This window comes from Tubulanus polymorphus, chromosome 5, assembly GCF_964204645.1.
Source record: "Tubulanus polymorphus chromosome 5, tnTubPoly1.2, whole genome shotgun sequence".
NCBI classification, from domain to species: domain Eukaryota; kingdom Metazoa; phylum Nemertea; class Palaeonemertea; order Tubulaniformes; family Tubulanidae; genus Tubulanus; species Tubulanus polymorphus.
The window spans coordinates 5,190,291-5,216,819 of NC_134029.1; the positions used below are offsets into that span (position 1 = coordinate 5,190,291).

The 26,529-nt window shown below is 35.7% G+C and overlaps 2 protein-coding genes across 7 annotated transcripts; both read right to left on the reverse strand.

Moving 5' to 3' along the window:
• Positions 1-127: 127 nt before the first annotated feature.
• On the reverse strand, positions 128-15,182 carry LOC141905545 (anoctamin-7-like). 6 transcript variants are annotated; one of them, XM_074794444.1, is made up of 24 exons: positions 15,116-15,164; positions 14,237-15,027; positions 13,351-13,423; positions 13,172-13,272; positions 11,835-11,910; positions 9,492-9,840; positions 9,292-9,363; positions 9,105-9,199; positions 8,912-9,033; positions 8,563-8,652; positions 8,281-8,442; positions 8,070-8,106; positions 7,776-7,885; positions 7,535-7,689; positions 7,160-7,331; positions 6,850-6,979; positions 6,318-6,451; positions 5,463-5,543; positions 4,332-4,412; positions 4,100-4,158; positions 3,770-3,835; positions 3,334-3,380; positions 2,246-2,414; positions 128-622 (listed from the first exon to the last, which is right to left on the reverse strand). In XM_074794444.1, the coding sequence occupies exons 2-24, from the start codon at positions 14,696-14,698 to the stop codon at positions 319-321; spliced, it is 3,147 nt and encodes a 1,048-aa protein (XP_074650545.1). In that variant the 5' UTR covers positions 14,699-15,027; positions 15,116-15,164; the 3' UTR covers positions 128-318. The 6 variants fall into 6 exon arrangements, with proteins under 6 accessions (XP_074650545.1, XP_074650544.1, XP_074650546.1 ...); XM_074794443.1 differs by having other exon boundaries at positions 14,237-15,182; XM_074794448.1 differs by having other exon boundaries at positions 482-622; positions 2,169-2,414; positions 14,237-15,182.
• A 2,122-nt stretch (positions 15,183-17,304) lies between these two features.
• Positions 17,305-23,487, reverse strand: LOC141905590 (uncharacterized). Its single transcript, XM_074794523.1, has 5 exons — positions 23,304-23,487; positions 19,966-20,014; positions 17,919-18,077; positions 17,616-17,753; positions 17,305-17,518 (listed from the first exon to the last, which is right to left on the reverse strand). Exons 1-5 carry the CDS (start codon positions 23,335-23,337, stop codon positions 17,377-17,379), a joined length of 522 nt encoding a protein of 173 aa, XP_074650624.1. The 5' UTR covers positions 23,338-23,487; the 3' UTR covers positions 17,305-17,376.
• Between the last annotated feature and the right edge of the window lie 3,042 nt (positions 23,488-26,529).

A 26,529-nucleotide genomic window follows, 5' to 3' on the forward strand; every position in this document is an offset into this window, starting at 1 on the left:
ACCAGGCCTCGATCCTCGGAGAAATGTTCACAATAAGAATCGAAAGGAAACTACATTTCTATCTGAATAACAAAATTATTGTCTTTATTCTTGAAAATAACTGGTATATAAAGTATCAATAGCAGTCAATATACTTTTAATAATATCAATAATAATAGTTATATAACAAGTAAATATAAAATCATTATACTATAACAATAGAATTTCTACGCGTTACAAAATAGCTTCTTCGAAATTACGAAATACCGCTTTTCGCCCCTGAATTCTGGTAAACATAACGAAAGTCACTAAAACTTGATCGATACCTAAAACTGAATGTTATAATAGCGTGGTTTGACTCGAGTGACGCCCTTCACGGGTCAGCGAGCTGGTATCGTCGCCATCGCTATAAGTCAATGCTTCGCCACTTTCTTCGTCAACCACGGTGCCGCTTTCCGGTGAGAGTGTAGACGCGCTTCTGCTGTTATTTACCGGAAAATACGCTATCGGAGGCGTCTCCAGTTTCGGTAGAGACTTCAATTTTGATTTATCCTCCAGCGGCAAGTCGCCAGGATCCAGCGGCGGATGGTTATCCATCATACTGTACATTCGTCTAACGCTATAATTTCGCTCACATTGTCCTCTGCAAAAAGATTTAGAAAAAGAATGAATTTTCTTTCACGTGAATACAAATTAGAAGCATTGCTTCGGAAAAAAAGAAACAAAAATAACGTATTGAATATGCCATTTCTAATTTCAGTTTTTTTTTAATGATATTAATATTATTCTATAATATATTCAGTGAGAAAAACATGTTCGTTACAACGATAGATATAGTTGAATATGACAAACGAATATAAAAAATCAAGCGCCAGTTCCACGCTGTTTAATTTCAATTCTATATGTACAAAATCTTAAATATAATTCTAGTGAACTTGGCACCAGTTTTTTTACACCCGCATAGATCATATTGAAAACAAATGGTGTAGTTAGCATCACACGGAAGGAAGGGAACTCATAAGCTCACGAGACGAGTTGGCCTCACCGAATTCGAAGCCACGTTACCAGTCCAAACCTCTATACTTGTCTCCCGAGTCCCGCATTATCATCGTGGATTTTAGAGAAAGCCACAATTATTTTAAAAGTGGACTATTTGTGCACGCGTCATCCCCTTTCGGAAGTGCAGTCGGTTAGGTGTATCTCGGAGGAAACTCTCCAAGGTTATATTGAATGGAAAGTTTTTCATACCGAACCTAGATTATAAATGAATTATTAACTAGCTCCAAACGTGCAATTAAGCAAGCCAAATTCCACACAAGCCATTGGGTTTAGTTTTCGGTTTCGGTGAAATGACCGATGTTTTACCTCACACCTAAATTATCCAGTCCATTCCAAAATCACTATCTACATCACTATCTGCAAAAATTAATGAACCCACCAATGAAATTTTGTACGCAATTTCCTTTCGAAAGGTTATTCTTTAAATAAATTATGATGGGAAAAAATCACTCGCCACAAAAATAATGGCATCAGAGGTCTGGAAAGGGCTCAAAACAAAAAAAGTCGCCCCAGTCAATATTATTTCTAAATTGCCTCGAAGAAATTAGGAATAAGAAAATAGTAGTTAATTCTTTGACAAATATTTGAGTAAGTGACTTAAAGCGGCGGCTTCACAGAGGGTAAAATAACGATATATATACAAAGCATGAAAGCGAGATGTAAAACAAGAAGAATACACAATGTGTTTAAAGCAAAACATGCATGATAGATATACAAGCATTGTAGAATTCAATGGTGGCAGGCTGGATGGATAATATACTATATGAAAATTGTCAAAAATTGCTTTGAGAAGATGACTCATCAGTTGGTATCAAAAAAGAAAAACAAAATCTGAAAATCAGGGCCCAGTTTTATAGACTGGTATAACCTTTAACCCGGGGGCTAACTCAATCGATAATGAATTGAATTAGCCCCCGGGTTAAAGGTATTACCTGTCTATAAAACAAGCCCCAGTTGTTCAACACAAGAAATCTGAATAATTTGATCAAAATATATATCAAGTTGTTAAGACGATATTTGTTTTTGGATACGAATTGACGAGTCATTGATGTGGCTTAAAGACCGAAACTTACGACGTTTGGCTTTTAAAAAGCAATCAAGCAAAAAGAAACAACGAAATCCAAACTTACAAAAACCTCATACTAAAACACATTCAATAGGTCGAAAGACATCTAATTAAACAGTCGGGTTTGTACTCGTATAGTACCTTCGAGGATTATAAGCACCATGGTCGTATTCCTCATCCGACCCTTCGTAAACAGGGTCCCGACTAGCCGGAACGATATTCGGGAATGGGTCGGATAAAGGTGGCACTGCTCGAGCCAATGCCGATATAGTTTTCATACTTTTATCGCCACGTTTTTTTCGTTTCCCCTCTGAAAAAACGACAGTGTAATAATCTTCACCGTATCAATATCAATGTCAATTATGTGCTGTTGAGCCTTTTTTGTAAATAACTCGCATGACGAACTGGATCCGCCGTTGAAAATTTCCGTCTTTCCTCCCTCCTCCTTTGGAAAATCTAACTGTTAAAAATCCACCATCCAAGCTTAAGAGGCTGATCGATCAAAGCTCCACGCCTTTCACTCGATGGAGTTGGAACTGACTAACAATTCAGGCAAGAAAACATGGGAACCTGCTAAGATTTCATGACAGGGATATAATCTTTAACTGGAACAAAGAAGTAAACTAGTTTGACGGATGGAGAGAGACGGGAGGAGTTCATCTGGAAGCGGATTGTTTCATATGATTTTTTGCTAACTACCGTAGATAGAGGGTGATAGATGGAGAGAATAGAAATACACACAAAATACATATTCGCTTTACAAGAGAAAGACATTCGATTTATAGTTTATATCAAGAAGACGAACGTACAATGGCGGCCGAGTCTTTGCATGCATTAATAAACATAGTAACTATTATTACGACATGTCTGAAAATATCAAGTACATCCGAAATATGATTATGCACACGATACCGAGGATTATCAAATAACTGCATGCTCCTGAATAAGTAATGACGTCATACAAGCTTGCGCTTGACGTAATGTTCATAACTTCAATCGGCGTAAGGTCAAGGTTGATAATGTTGAGGATGATTATTTTCCATATAAAAATGGTAAACAAATCTTGAGTTGATTAGAAGGCGTTTTCTTCTTGTATATTCGAGAATTTGCTATATAGATTTCCTATATAATTTCCTATCCCAGTCCCTGCCTGTGCATCCAACCCGTGATTACATTAAAACGATATGATGGAATTTATCCCAATTTTATAGAAGTGTCATTCAAATTACCTTCGTCCCCAGATTTTCTGTGTTTTCGATGTTTTCTCGGTGAACCGCTAAATAGAAATGATCAAATAGAATATCATTGGATTTGAATAAAAGATTTAAGATATGTATAGATGATAAAATGCAGCAAATTGAAATTCCCTCTATCACCTAAATTACATCGGTGAACATTGTTTGATGATATGTTTGTTGATTCATTGAATAATAAAGACGCATTTAATGACAGACAAACAGATAATAATGACTATTCTATAGAAAGTACCTAGAGCGATATCGTTAAGAGATTCAAGCATAATGAGAAGTTTACGATGAGAGCAAAACGGATATTTTTGTCATCAAACGTGCAGGATTACCGGTAATCACTGTTTCGAGATTTAGACATACATCATACAACAAGGTTATCGCTTAGTTAGAAAGTATCCTAAAGATTCTAACTTACTCCTCCGTATGGTGGTGATCTTTTTTCTTCTTTCGTCTCCTACGCAATTTTCCATCTTCATCAGTACTGGAAAAATAACGCAACAGAAATGACAGGCAGAAAGGCATAGCAGCTCATCGCTGTCCATGCAAGGAAATATCTAAAGCTTTTCTCAAGTAATTGTTAATGATAGTATATACTAGAACACTTAGAAGGATAGCATATTGTAGAGTCTATGAAGAAGTTAAACAAGTTGAGGATACCAACTAATAACTAATGACCGCTATAGATCTTATTAACTGAAGATTAAGATAACTAAAATAGTAACCCAGTTTCACACTCAATACGTACTAATATTTTCGTGGTGGTGGCACATTTTCCTCGATGATTCTTGCAACTTGCCATTTTTCCTAAATCGTAGCAAAAGAATTCAAATTCATTCAGATTAGCATATCACATATGACATATGGATAAATACAATGGCAGTTTAAAGAATAAGTCTATTTCAAAAATTTCAGTAAATCTACCAACAACTTCCTAACATTGTTTGTTGATTACTATTAACCATGATCTACAGACTCACCCTACGTGTGGCCAATCTGACATCAGATGGTACGTCGGGAATCACAAATGCAATGAGGAACTTGATTGCAAACACGATGTGCTAAATCACAAAGACAATCAAAACAAAATCGTGATTATACAAATAGATTTCAGGTGAATTGATGAAAAGTGTGATCATCCAGGAAAGAGGACACATGCAAGATACGGCACAAAACATACTGAATCATAAACATTTTAAAGAGAATTGATAAATTCATTTGGTGCGTGATTACTTCAATTATTCGTAGATGAAACAATTGCAAAATCAGACGATGGTTTTGAAAATCACCACGCAAAAGATATACATGGCAAAAAAGCATTCTTAACCAACAAGACTCAAAACGATTTACAACAATTATCATAATCCATCAGCCTTCTGAAGACAACAGGGTGGCATCACTTTGTGATGGTAATTGGAAATGCCACATTTTCAGGATGGGCTTCTTAGTTTGTTTTCTTCGAATTTGTCTCCAGAAGCGCAGGATAAAATGGCGCGTGTCTTACCCGTCTCATTCTAAGCGAAACCTCGCGCGATTGATCAGGTAACAATACTCGCAGAATGAGTTTAACTGCAATAACTACGTGCTGAGTAAAGGCAGCACAGAAAATAATTAAATATCTTATAAATTGAATCTTAACCCTCAATTTCAACTAGTGCATATTGATAACAAATTAAATATTTTCCAAGTAGCAAAGCCAATCAGGATATCAATTTTCATGCAGGAATTCTAATTTTTTTTTGTCATTATCCTATTGGGCATAATCTCTTTTTGCAAACATCGTTCGAGTTTTATTTTAATTCACGAAAATCAGGAAAGCACCAAAGTGATTTTTTCATGGTGGGTATTGATTGAGGTGAACAAGGAAACCCATGCATGGCAGTGTGAGTATTAAAACCGATTTGCAATCAGAGAAATCTGAGAAGGACAGGTCAACAATAGGAAGAAGCGCTGGTACTAGGGTAGAGGTTTCGGTCGGCTAATTAAAATTTAGATTGATTTGATTTCTCGATTCAATCAAATATGTAAAATATATATCAAACAGAAATCTAAAGAGCCAATTAATGATATCAATGTGAATCATGGGAACTTGCACCCTATAGATGGCATACCCGTCGCTCACAGAATTGTACTTGGTCACTTTTGTCTGGAATGACGAACCTCATCGTCAAAGCGATGCCACAAACGATATGCTGAAAATTTCAAACAGGACAGCATGCAGTTAACTCAAGTCTCACTGCAAAAACCTTACATACTGTCGTGACATTCGGTGGACTAAACATATAAGTTAATTGAAAATTGTAATAAGATTTTATTGTGCGCACGTGAATCAGAATTACTCTAAAATCATATCAGTAAACTAACATAGCGCGACAACTGTGCATCGATTAAAATATGATTGAAAAATGTATCATACAACAAATCTTAATTTCATGAAATTTTCATTATGGGCCCAATGCTCGTTGAAATTCATATTATCATGATCCAGTTTAGAAGTAACATCTGCTATGAATAAACAATCAAAGTGGTTCATATTCCTCCACTTGTGTACATTCTAGAACAGTTTTCAAAGCATTTTCAAAATGAACATATGAAGGGTTAGGGTTAGATTGAATAATTCTCTTTTCAAAGATGTACATCATGATTATAATGTCAGTGTTAAATATCAGGCACCAATTCTATTAAGATGCTAGCAAAATTGAAATGAATTAAACATTTCTGGAACTAAATCTGCTGTTTCTGGCAGTCTTCATAATATTTGTAAGGTGACAAAGTGGTATCATCAGTGCAAACAACATTAAGTTGTTACAATATACCAAATAAGAATATACCAAAAAAACATAGAACATACCTAAGTAAGTGTTATGAAGTGGTGTTCATTTAATACATATTCATATCTTTGAAAAACACAGATTTTGTTTGGAACACATTGAGTAGTAATACACTGTATTTTGTCTCAAACTTACCTCGAATACTAGGACAAGGGCTAATTTTCCAGCGAGGTCATATTGTTTACCGAATGACGCAGTGAATGCGATTAAGAAAGCATTGCTAACAACTCCGCAAACATTGACGAATGTTAACAGTGCATACCACATACCTATAAGATAAGCCTCAGTTAAAAATCGGGTTTGGAAATCTTATATGTATGAAGATTTGGAATTCATTCGAAGTTTTGAAGTTTTCTGTGAGCATTTTGGTCTATTATTAGTCAAAGGATATTTTTTTGAACAATCTAACCATGACAATCAATGATATTTATAAACCTGGTGCAAAATGAGTTCACAACGCACCACACATATTTATAGCATATTCAAATTAGTTACATAAATTAACATAATTTCACGAGGAGGCTTATATAAATTTTGAATAATTAAGAATATTCTATATACCAGTGTCAGAGGATATACATTCATAAATTTCAAAATGGATTAAATAGAATTTTGTTTGTTGGTTTTGCAGCTACAAGTCAAGTGAGCCAGATACATTAAAACTCACCGATGTCCTGAGCCATAAAACTAACCGGGCGTCTGTACCACCACAACAAGCGTTTAGCATCGACCCGTATGTCGAATAGATTCGTTAACAAAGCGATAAGAGGAGCGAGAGGGAATGACGCGGCAAACAACTGAAAAATGATACAGCAAAATTTGTCTCATTACATAAAATGCATGGCAATAATGCATACCTTGCTGGTATTAAAACTTGATATACCAAACACTTTGACAAGGTTCTTTAACCTAGATGAAAGTTAAACAAATAAGGTCTTTAAATCGTTAACATGACCTAATAAGCTTTCATTACTAACCATTAGGTAGCCGTATTGAATTACTTTTTCAGTATATTCGCCGAGCGTAAAATCTCCTAGTTCCGGTTTTAAACGTTCCCTCTCAATATACTCATTCAATTCATCGATCGTGTCGAGGTCTTGTATTTTATTGCCTCCTTTTCGACATTTTCTGATCATCTTTTTCACGAACCTGTATATGTGATGGATAGAGAATAAAATCAGCTTCGCTAGGATAAGACCATCGGGACCCAGTTCTACAGTCATTAGGCAAGTTTGACTAATAGGTTAAGATTAATTTAGTTCCAATGTATTGGTTGAAGTGTCAAATTTTAACCTTGAGATCTGTGAAATGGATCCTGAAGATAAGGCAGAATTTACGACAGTGCTGCTTACGGCAATACGATATCCTTGATTAATTTCGGGAAGGGTTTCATGAGCATTAATACGAGTACTTGAAATGACAACTGTGACATACAGTTGTTGTCCGTCCCGCACGTATCGCGGTACTGTGACCCTGCATTTAAAATACCAGATGGCCAATAGTCTTGCTGCAAATATCATAGTACAACTATTTGAATGAAAACCAGTTAGTTACAATCTCATGTAAACAAGGAAGGCGTCATAAAAAACTTACGCTTCTGAAGAATGCTATATAAAAACATGATGCATAGGAATTGACAAATTGGAAGGAAAACATTTTAATGATGAGAGCGTCATCATAAGCTGTCTTCGTTCTATGATTCTCTGAAATGGATAAAACGAACTAATGTAGTGGAGCGTGCTAGGAAAGAGCTGCTTGAGCTCAATATCAATACATGAGAGCTCGCGATTCCTATTTGAGAGTGCTAGCGCTTTTCATAGATTACCATCAGGCACGAAATTGGAAAAAATCTGTTTCATTATTCATTAATGATGATGAAAAACATACCCCAATCCGTGAGTTTCACAGCGAGAAAATCATACAACTGAAAACAAAAATATCATAGGTAAATAAAGTGAACACCGGCAACGTAATGGAATAGTGGATGGAATGAAGCTGGTGATGATCACATTTCTACATTGGTTCAATCGAGTTCTGATTCTACGATAGCTTCAACCTTGAAGACAACACCATACGTATATAGTAGTTCAATACTTACTTTACCGAGAAGTAATATAGAAATGGCGTTGAGCAATGATGAACATATAGTCGAAGCCAGTAAACATTCGATACCGGATAGTTTTCCGCTGTTACAGTAATCAACGTCTAGAAAAACCCGATAAACAATCACTGCAACAACGCTGATTATCACCATCAATATCTACAAAAAATAGAGTAGAAATCGTCAGATCGTTTTTAGAATTATCAATACCAACAGAACCAGGAAATAATAGGAGACTTAAAACTCAACTGACCAAATAAGAGTAAAAAACATGCTTACCATCAATAATACAAAAGAAGCAGATACGAAAAATTTGATGAGCTTTCTATTAAGTGGATAATAGTGCGAGTCTTCTTTAGTTACTGGATCCTAAAAAACAACCATCAATACAAGAGACTACATTTATTAATAATGTTCTTGAGCACCGAAGTTGTTATAGATTCATTAGTGTCATCTGAAGTTGACAGTATCTACTGGAAGCAATGAATAAATCATATCGTTGAAGTTATATCAGTTGCATAATACTTGTATACGATGGAAGCATATCTTATGCATTACACATTGGTTAAGTTTATCCATAGTTAACTGCATAGCAATTCAAAAGAAGATTATCGATAATCATACTAACTGGCCGGGTTTTTGTGCCAACAAATTCAGGACGATCTGGCTCACTGATTTCAAAGTTATCCACATCCCATTCATAGGCTAATGTGGCATTTTTACGCTTCCATAATTCAAGAAAGATTGTACCTGAAAGTGAAACATAATTAGTCAATAATCTCTATCGTGTGAAAACTTATGGTTTATCACTTGTCACTTACCCCATAAACAAATAATCAAGGCAAAATATGGCGTGATCTCATTATCAAATGATTCCTTGATTACAGAAAGAACGTCTTTGAAAGTTTCGACCAGCCTTGATGAAAATTTGAAAACAAGTTTTAGGACAAGAACAAACGGATAGATATATATTTGAAACCATAAAGATGTTGAAATAGAAGTTCTTACTGTGAAATACTTGTTTGATTTACATTAGCTGTATTTGGATGAGTTGAAGACGCGAAGTGTGAACGCTTAATGCTAAAAATATGGAAAAAAACCATTGAATTATTTCAAAGCATTCAATTCAAAGCAAAGCAAAGGTACAGAGAATAGGACTTTGTCAAGAAGCATTATTCCCTTGCCAGCTCCCTGGTTACACAATTTACCTCAGATAAAGACCATAAAAAAATATTGCAAGTCCAAAGAGCGTTGGTATCCAAAGTGATGTTATCAGCGTACCGGACCACGCGAAATATAGAGCAATCTTTTCACCAAAATAGTTCCTCACTTTCCAAAACGGCTGCCATTTTGTGAATTTTGTCCACGTCTGATTGAGCTCTTTACGTGGATCTGGATCAATGATCCGCTTTGGTATCACGTCCATTTCAACATCTTTTACACAGTTAAGTTCAGCTTTCTGTTCCTCAATGGCAATAACAAGTGGATCCTCAATTGACTCTTCGTGTAACGGAATAGCATTTGCATAAACACCCTTCATCAACATATATGGAAGACCTATGGGGCAGATTGAAATTAATAATAAAACTTTTTACATTCTTTGTTATTCCACAAACATTATCATTAACATTAAGCTAAGAAGATTAAAACAAATCTGAAAAATAAATAACAAAGATAATTGTTTGCGGAAAATTTTATGGGTTTCCAAGTCAAAAAATATCCAAGCAAGAAATTGTTTATATTTTTATTAGTACTGCATAATCCTTATCTAATAATTCCACTGACTACCTCCCTATACAAGAGTAATTACGCGTTAAAAGCTGGGAAAAGGATAAGTATAATTAAATACCAAGACCTAGAATTATTTTTTCTGTAATACTAGTAGAGAATTTGTAAATAGTACTTTTGTATGCAGTTTTGGTATGAGTACTAATAATATCATATCAATGGCAGAATAAGATGGACGAACTAGGCCTAATAGCCTTCAAGTAACTGGTGTTTGCTTCAAGGAAACCGTAGAAGAATTGAAATTATCAGAAATCGAAGGATCAACTGATCTGCTTGCCGGGGTATTGGGGGAATACATCAATAACAGCTGAACAGTAGATAAATTGTATCAGATGTCTGTGTACATACACCTGATAATTAACAGTGACAGAATACTCATTTCCTGTACCGTACGTAATATACCTCACGCAAAGGGTATTACGCCTATTCAGTTTTATCATACCGCGGTGTATGCGACTATGTCATAAACGTATGACGAAGGCTTTATCGTGTTTTTCAGAATACTCACTGGTCTCGCAACTTACTCATACTCTAAACGATTTTTTGAGTAGCGAATCTTGTTTGTAATAAAAGAAATTTCGAACGCTTTTAACTTCCTTTTAGTCTATCCTCAAGGGCATTAGATAAGAAAAAAGGCATCGGTGAATTTTTTGTCTTGCTACTGCCAAGATGAAACAAGACTTGACAAGACTTGTTTGACAAAACAAAATGATAGAAGGGAAGTTCATTTCATTACAATACTACAATACTTAGGAATAATCTTATCTCTCTTTACATGCTTGTAGAAGACTAAATGCTAAGAACCTTTTTTTTTCATGCAAAGCATACAAAATTATCAAAACAACATAAGTACATTGAAAATGAACTTAACCTATTTCATTCCAGTCGAACTTAGAATAACAAATATGTCTATAAAAAGAATGATCATACATTAACATTAAACTATTTTGCTGTAGTTAGACATCTCTTTAAAACTGAACTTTCTGAATTGTATTTCATACGTGGAACGCAAATAAAGCAAAACTGGGTGTAATGAAATAAACATGTCATAGAAAGCAAAATAAAGGGAAAAAATTAGACACGAAAGATTTTACTGCTATATGAAAACACGTTTTGAATGTTCAAAAAGCATTTTTAAAATATCAATGGTAGTCAAGACACATGCATTTCTCTTTCCATGTGAAGTCAATGAACGAAAAGGAATTCTTTCTGGAGTATTTCACTATCGTTAAGTCCATTGGCTATTCAGACATTCATGCATCTGTATACATTAAAATGTACATCTTACCTTGTTTCATGCTCAGTTCATCCAATTCATTTTCTTTACAGAGCAGAAAATTTCATTTTTTCATTTCAGTGAATAAAAGGGTGAAATAACTCGCAGGGTGCATAAACTTCTAATTACTGAACTATACCCATGAAAACTTCCTTAACAAATTAAACTCATGGTATAAAATGCACACAACTAACTGATAGACGATGCTCTAAGGATTAATGTTGGATTCATTGGAAGGGAACTGAGATAGCTTTAGATTAAACTTCTTACAAATATTATGAGTTAAGTTAAAAAAATCAACCCCAAAAAAGAAAAAAAAACGAATATAAATTCTTGTCGTGTGAAAATACATTTAGCCTTTTCACTATTCATAAAGTAAATACTCTATAAAATAGACCAGACCCTTAACCGATTTTTGTCAAGTGAAATCTAAATACTGGTTTGGAATATAACGTGAAGTTTTATCAGACCTATAGTGTATCATTACCTTTTTTAGTTAGATGATCTTCTTCAGATATGCTTGATTTTTCTCGTATATCAACGTTTATCAAAATCTGGTGCGTCTAAAATATAAAATAACTCATTCTCGAAAAATTGAATGTAATTCATCTTTACAGTTCATAAAAGCTAATAAACCTAATAAAGAAGGTGGTTTTTGTGATGCCCCAATAATTGTTATAGATTGGAAGCTAAAGCTCCTCTTTTAGATTTAGATACAGGGAAAACAAATGAGGAACCACAATAAGAAATAATCATTTCTATCTAATCAGATAAGGCTTATTTTCATAATCTTTCAAAAGTATCTTGTCTCCAGAGACACTCTAATTTCTGTGGACTGTCCTAGGAGGTTCTTCCATTTGATAGCCGAGTACTAGGCCTGTAGCCTAGGGTACTTTTCAATGATAAATCATTCATTATTGCTTTTTTAAAAATAGAAGTTATATACACATGATCAATATAATTCAACCCACTCATTACTTTTACATCCAGACCCAGCATGAAATCATAGGTGGATCTCTGACCTATCTATGATTCACCGATGCACTTGGTACCGGATTACGATTACAGGCCTAAAAATAGCCTGGATTCACTAATTACACATATTAATCAACATAATGTCACTTTTATCTTAATAATTACTTCATTGGGCAAAATCAATCACATCTAAGAATACATTGATGTTACATAAAGGATTCTCTTTTTAGAGTCCATGGTTACGACAAACAAAAATATCAACACATTCCATGGAAACGAAATGAAAAGCAATTAGCCTGCAGAGATTTGATCAAAACATATGCCAACGATGTCCTAACTGGGAATATCTGAAAGCCCCCAACAGAACTAAAAGCAAACTAATGCGTCGTGTAATATTGCCATCCACAAACCACACCCTTATTTATCTAACTGTGATGACAATCTCAATAGATTTGTGTGGTATTTGCAATTGATCAATATAGAAATAAGTTTAACGAGTAAAGGGAAACAAGTTCATTAGACAAAACTATTACTTCCCCTGCATGACAATGTAAGTAATTAGTAAATCGTACGCATGTTATAGCAGGCTTTCAGGTAACTTCAGGTAAAAATATGCAAATTAATTACAAGAACACATAAAAATAGAAAAATCTTAAATGGATTTTTTGGTTGCTAATTTCCCAGATATTTGTTGCACAGAGATATGAATTCTTTTATCCTGGATTTTTACTGAACACTTTCGAAAATAGGCAAGGCCAATATTGATCGTTGACTTTCACAAATAAACTGCACAAACGCAAGCTTCGACATTTATGTGACGCCTAAGTGATATTTGAATGATGACCTTACCAGGTAACTTCGGAGCGATGGACGAAAGAAGGTGTCTTCCTTTTCATGACCCTCATACAGATGTAACCGATCAAATATAAATGGGGCGCTCACGAAATCCACTAAAAAAAAAGAGCCAAAAATGAAGAATCAGCATTTGAGTATTTAAGAGCTCCATGAGCATAATAAAAACAACTTACCTTCATCATCAGTTTTGAAGTGATTAATGCATGAAATGCAGTATTTGTCTTTAGTGTCTTCATAAATCTCACACTAAAAAATGAATTCAGACAAGAAAACTATAGTGCCTATCAACGTCTCACACAAACAGGACAATTATTTTTGTCCAAAAATAAAAAACTCTTCCTGTCAAAAATAGAAGTACTGTACATGATTGAAATTTGCATCAGCTTAAACAGGGCGGACACTTATTCCACCAATTTACAATTCCTTGAACTTTCCCAAATTTTCAAGCATTACTTATAACACAAAGTTCCCTATGAGTGGAATAAGAGGAGTTTCTTGGTTTAGCCTGATCAAAATGCTACAATGCTCGTGATTGTGGGACTTACATTCAAATTTATTCATAACTCATTGTGAAGGTTTACCTCATGCGCCAATGACAGTGGGAATATTGAAGGCCCCCATCAGAAATAAGCGTAAATATTGCCATCCACAAACCACACCCTTATTTATCTAACAGCGATCTCAGTAACTGTACTTCATTTTTTTTCGGTCAATTTTGCCACCCACCACTAATAGACTAAGTCCCCTGCACAAGATTTGGGGCATCCTTATCTTCTTTTTGATATCACCCCCGAATACCTGGAAATTGCATTAGGCTAAAATGCACTGAAATTTCAAAATTTTTCATTTCTTTGTTTTCCAGTCTGTCTAATTCAGGATTGCTTCAAACCTTTCTAACTGCTTATTTCTCAGAATTGAAAGAGTTTTGGGCATTATTCTCAAATTGAAGTGGTTTCAAGCACCTTAAAAAAGCATTTTGCTTTAGGTTTTCAGGAATCAAGGAGCCATAGGGATCCTAATTATGTACCAGTAGATTAATTCCTTCAAATGAAAGCTTACCCCAATCAATGGCATTTCCAATTTGATTTTCTCAGCTTGCATGCACAATCGAGCGAAGGGCGTGTGCACTTTTACGAACATGTTGTTTTTATAGACGTCCGTTTGTAATTTCAACCCCTCTGTTTTCATAGCTGATTCGAATTTTTCTCTCATCTTCTCGATGTCTTGCCGGTGATGTTTTTTCTTTGCGCTTGAATCGTCATGGTTCGAATCGATCACCGGATAGGTCAACACAAAATCAATCCGCTTTAACTTCTCCGCCACACCCTCGCCGCCCAACGAACTGGCTTTCTTATTTTTGTTTGAAATATTATCTTTTGGAAAACCGTTGATGTCATCTCTAGATGGGTTATCAAACAAGAACTTGTTGTGTTGCGGTGCACTGTCCGTCAGTGGAATTTTATCGTTATTTCCGATATGATCATCCACGGCTGGCTGAGTAAGGTTTATTACATCATCCATGTCTAAACACCTAGTCTGATCCTTCAGAACTATCAATCAGCGAAATGATGCTCGTAGTCGTAGAATGTCAAAAAACAGCCGAAAAATTATTTGAAGACTTTTTTAAAAACTAAATCTCATTCATTGTAATCAGATCTGGCTTCAAGAATACCACTGCAATTATCATTAGGCCTATTCGAACCATTCTAATTGAGTGAAATAGTAGACGAAGTAGCATAAACGTACGTTTGATTCTTGAAAAGTTCAAAGACCTCGTCGTCACACCACGGCACGGCCTTCCAAACAGATTCGACTAAAAATAAGTCTTACTTTGAGCGCTGTTTCCAACCCTGAACCAAATATTTTGTTATTGTTAATCAATCAGTTATCACGTACTCCGCCAAGACCACATAAATCACTCGTTAATTTAGCTTATACCTATCCATTCACCCATATAACAATTGACGATCGAATAGCTGAAGTTGAATAACCGAGTACAACTTGTCAAAATAGCGGATATCATGATGCCGTTGTTTTCATCACGTGATTACGTTGCTAACTAAGCGCGCCATCTTTTCTTTTTTACTAGATGGCGCCACAGTATAGTCTCTAGATGACAGATTTTTGCGGGAATTGTGTATGTTTTTCCTATCAGTGAATTGGACAAATTTTCAAAGGCCGGAAGACACGCCGCTCGTCGATGAAATTTCGGGATGAATAGTAGCTTAGATCCCCCAGATCCTGCCAGAAAGCCTTTATGGCCTAAATGATACAAAATCCTCCGCCATGCCGGCCGTAACCCCCGGCGGATTACCGGTGTTTGAATAAAGTGTTTTCTGTCTTATCTTTGAGCTTTTCTTGGTGCTTTTACATTAATAATTAGAAGGGGTTTAAAGGTCCTGGTTGTTTGTTTGACCGCGCGGGAGTTTCGCGTTAAATAATCATAATTAAATACGCGTCCTGTCGACAAACAACGGCGCTAACAACTAGAAGTTGAACTATTTACCTACGGCCACTGAAAATCTAGAAATGTGCGACCCTGCATATAAATACGATCTTAAAGTCAATGCTCTTCTTCATGTTTGTCCGTGATTTCCTGCAAGTGACTCACTGGTGGACTGCTATCGTATTCCGAAGGTAATAAGACGAAAATTTGTAATTTATTTCGATGTCGATTAGAATTACTTTCATATTTTGTTGTCGTTTTGTTGTGGATAAATCAAATTCTTTTTCAGCAAAAAATAAAAATCGGCCTTAGGCGAAGGTCAGCGTGAAATCATAGATTTGTTTATAAGATTTTCAATGGCGGGAAATGGCAAGGCATATTCCCGTACTTTGGTACGTGCAACAGCGGCTAACCGAAAGGAGGACACGGAACTTCAAAGAAAACTGTCCATCTACTCCAAACAGCTATCCAAATCGCATACTGATCAAGGTCGAGATATTGCGCAATCGAAAGAACTGGAAACCCGACTGCGGCTGAACAGACGCGGCAACTCAGTCGGATCGCACATCGAATCTTTGGGTTTATCACCGGACGGTTCGGCAAAGCGAAGCCACATAGAACAGCGACCCCTACCGTATCGTTACGACGACGAAAAATCGCAGCAAAGCCCCTATCAAAATGGGCCTACAGATCTTACTTACAACTCACACCTGGGAATAAAGGTAGGTCTTCTATAGTATTTGTGATTACAGAGCTATTCTTGCAATAAGTGAAGTAGCGAGCCGAGTAAGTGTATTTATTTGAATATCTATTCATTCAAAAGCTAAGAGAATTTAGCTGTAAAATATTTCAATATATTTCAGGTGCCGAACCGAATCCAGCCTCCGATTTGTGTTAACAAAAATGTTAAACGCCTTTCGACGGACAAAATCTACAAACGCTCACAATCAAGTGATTTGATCGGAAAACAATGGAAATGATAAGTTACATTATGCTGGAAGAAATCCGCCAACGAACTCTTAATGCTGTTAATTAGTAGCAATAGCTCTTCATGCGTAGAAATGTAATAGTTTGGCCAAAGCTTTTTGACGGACTGTTCAAAGAAATAAGGTATCATGTCTGCACAGAGAGCAACGGGGATGTTACGTGGCCATACATGAAAATGATCAAATTTTCTATCAGAACTCTGTGATAATAAACGATATTGATTTAAGCGAACGGACTGGGAATTATTTCAGTTTATGACGAACTTTTCTAAGAAAGCGTAAAATCAAAACCAGAATATATGTAATAATTTAGATAAAAAGCAACATAGGTAGGATTCTTCGTGTTATCATTAGATTTTATTTCACGGTTCATTGCGGAATAGAATTTGACCAAATATCCAATCATTCGTGTTCAGCCACCAAATGTTACAGAATTATCGCGTATCCTATCAATAAATGATGGTGATTTTATCGCGAGAACTTTATAACATTTCAGACTGGAGCATTTTACACCTCTTCATTCAAAGTTGCGAAGATTGGTTGCTTCCGTTACGTTTTAAGTAACGTCTTTCACGCGGATAATTCGCCATTATAAGTCGTTTCCTCGGTACATTGAGCCTTGATTCCAAAAAGATCCTTAAAGTTATAACTAGGATGCGCATCTTTTCAACATAAAAACACAAAACAAAGTTTCGTGCAGATACAGTGGTTTGCGATTAATGCTTTATTTGTCAAAAGTGTTCATTTTTAGTGTAGATAAAACTCAATTATTTTGGTGCAGATGTAAGACAAAGTTCTAAGCACAATGGTTTGGAGAATCCGGCAAGTGGTACGCATTTTTGAGTGCAGCTTCGACTGGGATTGGGATAACCTTCCATTATTTGTCGGCGACGTGACATGATTTGTCTCCTGAAAAATGTGAAATGATCAAAAAACATAATTCATGATCGTTTGCTCGCTCAAAATGAACTACGTGTCATATTTATACTATTAGAAAATTACGTACGCAAATCTTTTCTTTCCGGAGTCGATGCAAAGGTCGATACAAATAGGTCTTTCAAACTCAGATAATTTCACGCACTTTTCACTGCAACCGTTCTCTATTCCGCCTTCCAAACGAATATTACGATTCATTATCTGTCGCCTGCAATTGAAATTAAAAATAGAAAGCAGGATTTTTTCCCATTTTGCGCTGGCCACCTCGGCAAGAATCCATTATCTTTATTTCGGGTTACGATACACCGTTATGCGCATCGATAACAGATTACAATGACGTGAAACAAGTTTAAGCCCGATGTAATCGACTTACACATCAAGAGCTCTTTTTGAACCTTTTTTGACGCAGACATGCACACATATCGGCTCTACTGCTCCATAGTCCATTTCGCACTTCTCAACCATGATGCAGTCAGTATCGGCACGTCGGTTCATTATTTGACGAGACATAATCTGATGCTTTTGAAGATGTCTTTAAAGAAAAAAACGAAGTTAAGAGAGGAAGGTAGTCAATGGTACGGTAGATCAATGATTAAGGTAGTGATAGATTGAAAGTAAGTATAAGATATGAGATTTTAAATGCATTGCAGGGGTGGATCCAAGTGGAGGGTGCAGGGATGCGCGCCCCTCCCTAAAACGTCAAGTTGCCCTGAAATTTAAAAAGATGAAAAATATCAACTATACAACACCAACTGACTCTTAAAAAGTTTAAATCCATAAGCAAGTTTTCTGTACCTCCAAAAATGTGAGGTATGTGAGGTATTATGTTTACCGATGATCGGATGCCCTTTCAATTATATATGCTATATTTTGGGGTAGCACCCTTCCCTGAATCAGACCCTTAAATCCATCCCTGCATTGTTTTTTGAGGGCAAAATTCTACATTTTTAATAAGTTTTTTATGACTGTTGATGTTATCTCAATGTTGCAATCTGAACGAATCAATGTTTCGATAAAATATGAATAAATCATGGCGTCTAAAAGCTACGTTATTGTTATCCGTGGTTTTATGTTTGATATCATACTATGATAAAATTTAGAAAAAAAATAGCAATTTGTTTCGTGTGAATTTCTACACACCACCTCGTATATAGTTTTCAGGCACGCGAACTAAAACGCCTTGTCCTGAAATTTTTTTAAAGTGGCATTCGGAGTACGGAAAATTCAATCCTGTAGGAACAGAATGCTAGATATCAGATTTTGTGGCATTTCTCATCCCTAATCCGTTGAAATCGTACGCCCCACGTAAATTGTTTCACTTCGCATGTATTCTTAGTTTTGCAAGGACACGATTTTCTGTTAAACGTTATACCGTCCCACATTGTCTCGGTAAAAGGAACCCTTATTTCGTACATTTCCGAAGTAACGCTTCTACAGTTACATACTACTATACAGGGTTTAGCTGTTTCAGATCAATTTATATGCAGATATCAACAAAAAAGTTTTCAATTCAATGATATCATCACAGTGTCACCTGAAAAAAACTTTCGATGCTGATTTCTCGTTTGACACTGCATCCAATTCCAGTAGTATTTTGCTCCTTGACTCGACACTCACGTCATCTATTGACTTAGTTCTATGTCGAGCAAAAAGTACTTAATGTATTTCTGAAAGAATATTTCCCCGTTATTGGATTAGATTTTATGCGTGTACGCATCGACGTTATTTCATTTTGTATGACGACGAGCTAACCACGGTAATAATAGTTTTACGTGCGGAGGTAAAGTCTCTATCGATCCTGATAAACGAGAAAAAGTAAACAGATTTTGAAAACTTCTGTGGATCCTATAATAAACGAGAAAAGTGAGGAGACTCTTCTTCGAACTACCAAGTCTGTCTGAACATCTTCCTCAATATAAAAAAAAAAACAATCCTGACCTTTGAGGCGATTTACAAGCACGCCGATAAGCAATTTGTTTATAAAAATTTTCAATTGGGAAAGTTCCCGAGCTATGAGAATATTTCGAAACTTGTTTTAGGTAAAGGAATGTGTAATTGGTATATTCCAAAGCTTGTATGGGAATCGATGTTCCGCAACTAAAAATTAGTGGAATAAATGCTGATAATCTGCTAGGAATCAATATCGATATCCTTCGTTAATTTACTAAATTCAAAATGAATTGTAGAAAATAAATATTTGCATTGATGATCAAATTGAAGATTTGTACCATGTTTTACTGGTATGTCTACGCTACGCCAATATTACAATTCATCCCTAGAAAGTATTTTGTACATGTATCTATGTCGTATTATGATCCGTATTATGTCATTTTTTCCTTTCCTATTCATTAATTCTGTAGAAAATCTATATGAGAAAAAAACATATCACATCATGAAAAACGTGAAACTTCAATACTTACTGTGTATCGTCTGACAGATATGAACTGCAACTAACGCCAAGGAATAAACCTGGAAAAAAATAATTCAGACCACTTAACACAACAAATACAATAAAAGGTTTAAGTACAGCAGATATATAATGGACGCGGCGAAATGGAAACCATAGATTTTTGTCGTATGATATGATTTATATGGAGTCATCGACAAACAGTGGTAAGACTTCACACTAAGAACCCATCCCAATCAGAGCTGCACCGTCGATATCTACGGATACCAGGATAACCTTCTCGTCTGGAAGATTTGCGTTTCGAAATATGCTTCTTTCTATAGTAGACAGATCTTGATCTAGTCAACGCGCGGGACAAACAACATAGAAGACTTGTACGCCATCTACTTGAGAAAAAAACTACAAAAAGAGCTTTCGGATTATTTTGAAAAATAACAAGAACTAAGTAGATCATTGAACTCATATTACACCGTTTAATACGCGTCTTTCATACAGAAATAACGTGTTGGGTTACATCAAAACATTCAAGGTGAATGGTTTGAGATGAGAAATAACAAAATAATACAAATTCTGTGAACTTGCTTTTGAGAAAACCTAAGATTAATAGTTTTATGTATTGAATTATGCCAATATTAGAACAACAATAATATCCCTTACATCGCTGATCTTTGATAGCGTATCATTTCACATAAGTTGCTGTTGAAACTTTACAACACACGCGTGGGACTAAGCTCGTTTTAGAATACACTGCGAGGAGCTACCGACGAGGGAGAACGATAGAAAGGATTGAAATATTGGTTATCCGAAGCATGAGTTTCTATTTACGTGATGATCTTGAAAAAGCGCATTACGGTGAATTTGTCGTCTGCAGTTCGTGACAAAAACCGAACTGTAAAAATCCGCACCCGCACGACGAATCCTCTGCCTGCCAAGACACGAATATTTCACTTGGAAGATAACCCCATAGGAGATATGGAACGTCACTTTTTATAGATCAAAGGGTTTTTGATCAAATAGACTTTAGCACTACAGGTTATGGTCTTCTTTACCTAAACAACCGATCAATAGCTGAAATCGGAAACATCATTTACTGTCACAAATGAAAAAAATATTTCTCTAAACTCTTAAATAAAATTCTACGGTTCCATTAGAAATTCAAATTCATTTTTTCCACGATATTGTGACCTCAGACGTATGAATACGGAAAGTTAATTCTCTACAAATGCCAAATATTATTCACAATTATTGTAGCAATATATTATGCGAGGAAAAGTCAAAGTAAGCTTTAACTAGTCGCAATCCTTCAGTCCATTGACCTTCACAAACACGCCTTCAATCATACTCATAAGCATTCAGTACCAGACACATATCGTGCGAAGCAATAAGCACGTGAAGGATATCAATTAATTGTTCAAACCAAGGAATTAATGAAGACTATTTTATTTTACTATTCTAAGAATAATTCTGCTTATTTTTTACTGTATGGGTTCCTCATGAATGTTTTATTGGTTTAACATAGATAATTCATGCATAAAAACGGTATGGGCGTGAAGCTTACGGTACATCGATTATTCTGTTCACAAATTAACAGTTTCCTTACCCCGTTATTCATTACCCTAAGGCTTATCGCGTTATGCCATTTTGCGGTAGAATTGAAAATGTACGCGGTAACGAAAACGATTATTCGTTTGTGAACATTTTTGCTCTCTGTTCGCCGTGGCCTACACATCTCGGACCAGCTCGTTCAACATGAATTATGGAGCAAACTAGATAATCTACTTTGATGTAATTTTATTTTTAGGGAAAACTCCATCGAAAAACGCCAGCCGCCGACCGATGAAATGGAAGATACATTTGCGTTGCAAATGGATTTGTCTTGCATTTTTGTATCGACGCGCAAGTAAACCCATCTCATAAACACAAGGACATTTCAAAACTATGCCGGTTTGTCTACCATAATTTCTTAGAACCCACGAATAGTCGAGGGCAGATAGTAAACTATTTGATTAATGTTCGACATTTGGGATTTAAGAGGTTTGGCTTAATACGTCGATCGGCCATGGATTCAATATAGCCATAGAGGCCGATAATCCACCCCCTCCTGATATTATCAAATGAAATACAGTTAGCTCTCCCTCTAATCACACAAAATATCAAAAAGGAGAAAAGAAAACACTTAAGTATTCCTTCAATTTATTAATGAATAGCTCTTCTAAATAGCTCCTATAAATGTAGCTGCAGGATGAGAGATTTCTAGGGATATTTAACAATTAAGAGAGTGAAATGATTATTGACAATAAATTACTTTCAAAAAGAAATTAAAGGCGCTTGTCGCCACTTTATTCTTGATAATGTTTTTTTTCAGCCTTCCAAGAGAAATTTCCCTGAAATCACGCTCCAAACTCATGACAATAACCGACTTCCATTTAGAGAAGATTTTTAGATAATTCAATGATAATATTTTATGACAACCTTTCCTCTTGTCTCTAACCTTATCACTCCGCAGAGACCAACTCGGCTTCTGCTAAATAATTTAGACTTAAGTTTCCGTCGAAAGACACGTTGCATAGAAATACGTCTTTTTTCGGTTACGTGGGCGTCTTTAGCAGGTATGGATACCTGAATATAACATTTGATAAATGTTTTTGAAAACAAAATTCTAGAATGGATCATATGATATAATTTTTCAATCGAATGAAAGAGCACACTGGATCGCCTGAACACGCGGTTTATACGTATATGTATATAGATATATCATGTGAAAAAGACAAATCATTCTAGATGTTATTTTAATATTTGTTTTAATAGTCCGAGTTTCTGATAGCATCGCATACAACAGGCGAATTAAAACGATATATCATTTCTGATTGTCTGATGAAATCAGTTAAACCATACAATACGAAAATCAGCTATGTCTTAAGTTCAAAAAAGTTGCAAAAATAGTCTGCATCAATCAGCGCATGTCTCGCTTCTCACTCGGTAAATATACTCTTTTATTACTCCAAAGTTATCTTATTCTTATTGAATGGGTTTTCTAAAAGTGCAGAAATCATGTTGTGTTGAAAACGACATCATTGATAGTGGATGCATTTTCCACTTGAATCAAATACAGACGAACCTGTTTCCATTTCGGATTAATTGGTTTGACTGTATACAATTTCCTTTGCCGTCGTCCTTAAAATTTGATTTGACAGCTAAATCTAACCTTTTCCCGCTGCGTGTTTAAGAATATGTCAAAAGGAATATATCATCTTTTCTATTGAAAAGAAATTATATACTCGCTTTTCATTAAAAACTGAAAGCATTCGTTCAGAACACTTAAAAAATGAAAAGAAAATAGCTTCAACTTACCGGATAAAAAGATTAGATGAATGTAGGGATCCATTGAAAGTTTTTTTTTCTCGTTCAGTTTTAGACGACGAACAAGGAGGATATGACGTTCAAACCGGAGCCCAGATTTTAGTGAACGTTATCTTATCGAATTAGATATGCGCGAGGATATTCTATCCGCCTCTTCACATAAAGCTAAGCCAACCAGAGATGTCGTGCAGTTTTAAGTCGTGAGAGAAGGGCAGGTGAATTAGGGAAACAATCTGCACCCGAACGACGACTTGAACGGTTTATTCAGTCACCGAAATCGGCGATAACAACTTCAGCAAACGCTGTTATGTGATCTCGAGGTAGGTTTTCGGATCATATGCTGTTCCGGTCAGTTTCAAAACCCGCGTCTATTCTGCGTATAGTAAGCTTCCAAAAGACGCTCATGTCTCGAAAATTAATAATACAGAATCTTTTGAATTTTTGGGAAGCAATACTGAAAGTTCTCTCCGATTTCGCTTTGATGCTTGTGGCTACCAGTCAGACAAAATATCTTCGAAGCGCGCAGACATTAAATCGTAGTGAAATACGAGAAATGGGAGAAAGCCTTGAAAATACAATCCAAAGGCATTACACTTGATACATCGTTCTGCGTATGTGAACAGCTCTTTCTCAATAACACTCGAATTTCGGGTTTCGTTCGCACTTGAAATATTATTCATCAAACGATAGATTCAATTAATGAGAAAGCATGTAAGAAATGTAATTCTATAGATTTATATTAAATTTGGCAGTGAAATGATAGAGCTGATCGCAATTTTCTACTTACCAGTTTCAAGAGTCGCAGCACCCATATGACATGAGCGAATGTCTATATGCATATTGCAGGTTCCAGGGGAAGTGTCTTTCGAGCATCCCCCCCCCTTAATAAAGTTTTCTTGTTGGCTAAAATTCTAAATCCAGAGTATCGGTGGGCAAGAGTACAAATTGGTACAAATACATAGAATGGTCAAAATCAGTGCCTAAATCGTTCACGACGCAATGAAAAAAACATTACAGTAGAACCCCCTCCTCCGGAAATCCTGGAAACGCGGCTGCTGGCCGTGATTTTGGCAATATTCAAAATAACCTCTCAACAAAAACCATACCACAGCGAAAAGTACGTCAACAGCGTACAATAAAATCAACAACGACGAATATCTTTACCTTTTTTTATCATATCATGAAAAAAACGTTTATTGATAATTTACGACTCGGTAAAACGACGATAGTATCTCATAATTGATTACACGTTACTCGTGCGTCTGGAACAAACACAATACGGAGAAAAATCAGAGATTAAAAAAAAAAAACATTCAGTAAAATATCAGTAGAATTCATGTTAAAGCTCGTCCTTAATTTATGGAAGCACCCGGTGTCCAAAAACGAGAAATAACGGTTTAGTCAGTACGAACAGAACGAGGCATCTTGAGGCCCTGCAACTGTCGGGAAAACAGAATGAGACGACGCTTATCAGGCGCGTGAGTTTAAAGTGGATCATTTAGAAAAAAAAAAACTAATGCCATTCTCGAAAATCATGTGGTTTAGTAAAATGACAACGAAAAACCAAACCTTACTGATAAAAAAGAGAGGATTAATCAGCGACCGAAGTTTTACGGCATAAGTAATATGAAATATGGCATTATATACAAGACAAATGTATCGTAAGAAATTTGCGTACGTACGTGTATATATATATATATATATATATATATACCTATATATAATGCGTATAAACGATTATGTCATGGGTTTTTTGTGCAATAAATATACACTGAATGTGAATACATCCCCCGGCACAGCGCCAACTCGTTGATGTATAGGCCTATATTAGAAAATCTAATTAAACGTACCATGTTTCGTAAAGTTATTGTCGATACAGTACAGCCTTGTGGAACAAACAGCATACATAACTGACCACCGACATTTTTTTCGACCGAAATAAAAATATTAGATTACGACATCATATCATATATCATATCGATCACACACATATTCAGGGTCATCAACGAAAGACAATTCCACGATATTTATGAAACTGACATTTGATACTGGCTTAAGCTATTGCTAACGAACGGATTTTCGTTGAAGTTAAGTTTTCGTTGTATACAACCGAGGATCCGCCACTCGACGCTTTAAGCAACAAATGATGTTGATCATTTCAATCAAGAACTATCACACGGTTTTCTTTAAGTACCGGTAGTGAAAATGCGTAAGGTTTCGAAGCCAATTCCGATCACATCTAACATAGAGCAGAACGGCGTACTTGACCTCGAGGAGACGTCAGAGCAATTTCGCATCGTGCGAAATTTCGTTGGCTTCTTATCGATGAATCTTATCTGACTTATCATATGATAAGTGGTCATTGAACCGTTAAGAAGCCAGTATGTATCTAAGGAGGCTACCTACTCCACAGTTCCACCGCTTCCCATTTATCAATATATACCTGGTATATATAGCATTTCACGAATAAGGCTTTATGTATTTTTATGCTAGGTATGATACGAATTATAAGCAGCAAGGCCCAGTTGTACAGTCGGAATAAAATGGTGAAACCCCCATCAGCTTAAAGACTGGAATGTGATAGGAATTTGTCCAGTCCAAAGCACAACATTAGATTAGCACCACAGTTTTGATTAGTTCTACACATTTGCGACATACATTGCTAAATTACGTATTACAATTAATTCTACCGAAGATAGCAAAGCATAATACTAACTTCATCAAGGATGATCGGGGAGGCCTGATAGGAAAACCGAGTGATCATCGATGATATAATATTCCTAGATGTAAGTAACATAATGATACCATTATGTCGACATAATCATCATTCGGGAAAGTCGAAGGGCAAATTTCACACGGTCTTTTCCCTCTCAACTGAGCTTCATAGAAGGCTGTCTGAATACCCAGTTCCCTTTATTCAGGAACGACGGCTGATATTTGACTAGGTAGGAAAAAACGTTGTCGCAAAAGACATAGCTAGAAGCGAGAAAAAAACTAATGTAATATCGTCTTACTAAGTACAAAAACATGTACGATGATCACTGAGTGACAACAAGTGAAGCTTCCATTTTCTAATTGTCATACATTCAAGAGCATAGTATACGCACGCACATACATATAAAAATTTGATTAACATTAATTACCGAATATCTTGAAAATAACACAAATTCATATGTAACAACTTAAAAAAGCCATGCTTTCAATTCAACTAATTTTA

Bases quoted from the DNA above. Each gene is read 5' to 3' on its own strand.
- LOC141905545 (XM_074794443.1), bottom strand. From the start codon at position 14,698: ATGGATGATGTAATAAACCTTACTCAGCCAGCCGTGGATGATCATATC. The intron at 9,364-9,491 runs GTAAATTGTGTA...CCATATTTTTAG, and splicing joins TTTTATGGTCTTTATCTGAG to CATTAAGCGTTCACACTTCG. The intron at 6,980-7,159 runs GTTAGTAATGAA...ATCATTTTTCAG, and splicing joins TTCAATACGGCTACCTAATG to TTGTTTGCCGCGTCATTCCC.
- LOC141905590 (XM_074794523.1), bottom strand. From the start codon at position 23,337: ATGGATCCCTACATTCATCTAATCTTTTTATCCG. The intron at 17,754-17,918 runs GTAAGTCGATTA...TTTCAATTGCAG, and splicing joins TCAAAAAGAGCTCTTGATGT to GCGACAGATAATGAATCGTA. The intron at 17,519-17,615 runs GTACGTAATTTT...CACATTTTTCAG, and splicing joins TCCGGAAAGAAAAGATTTGC to GAGACAAATCATGTCACGTC.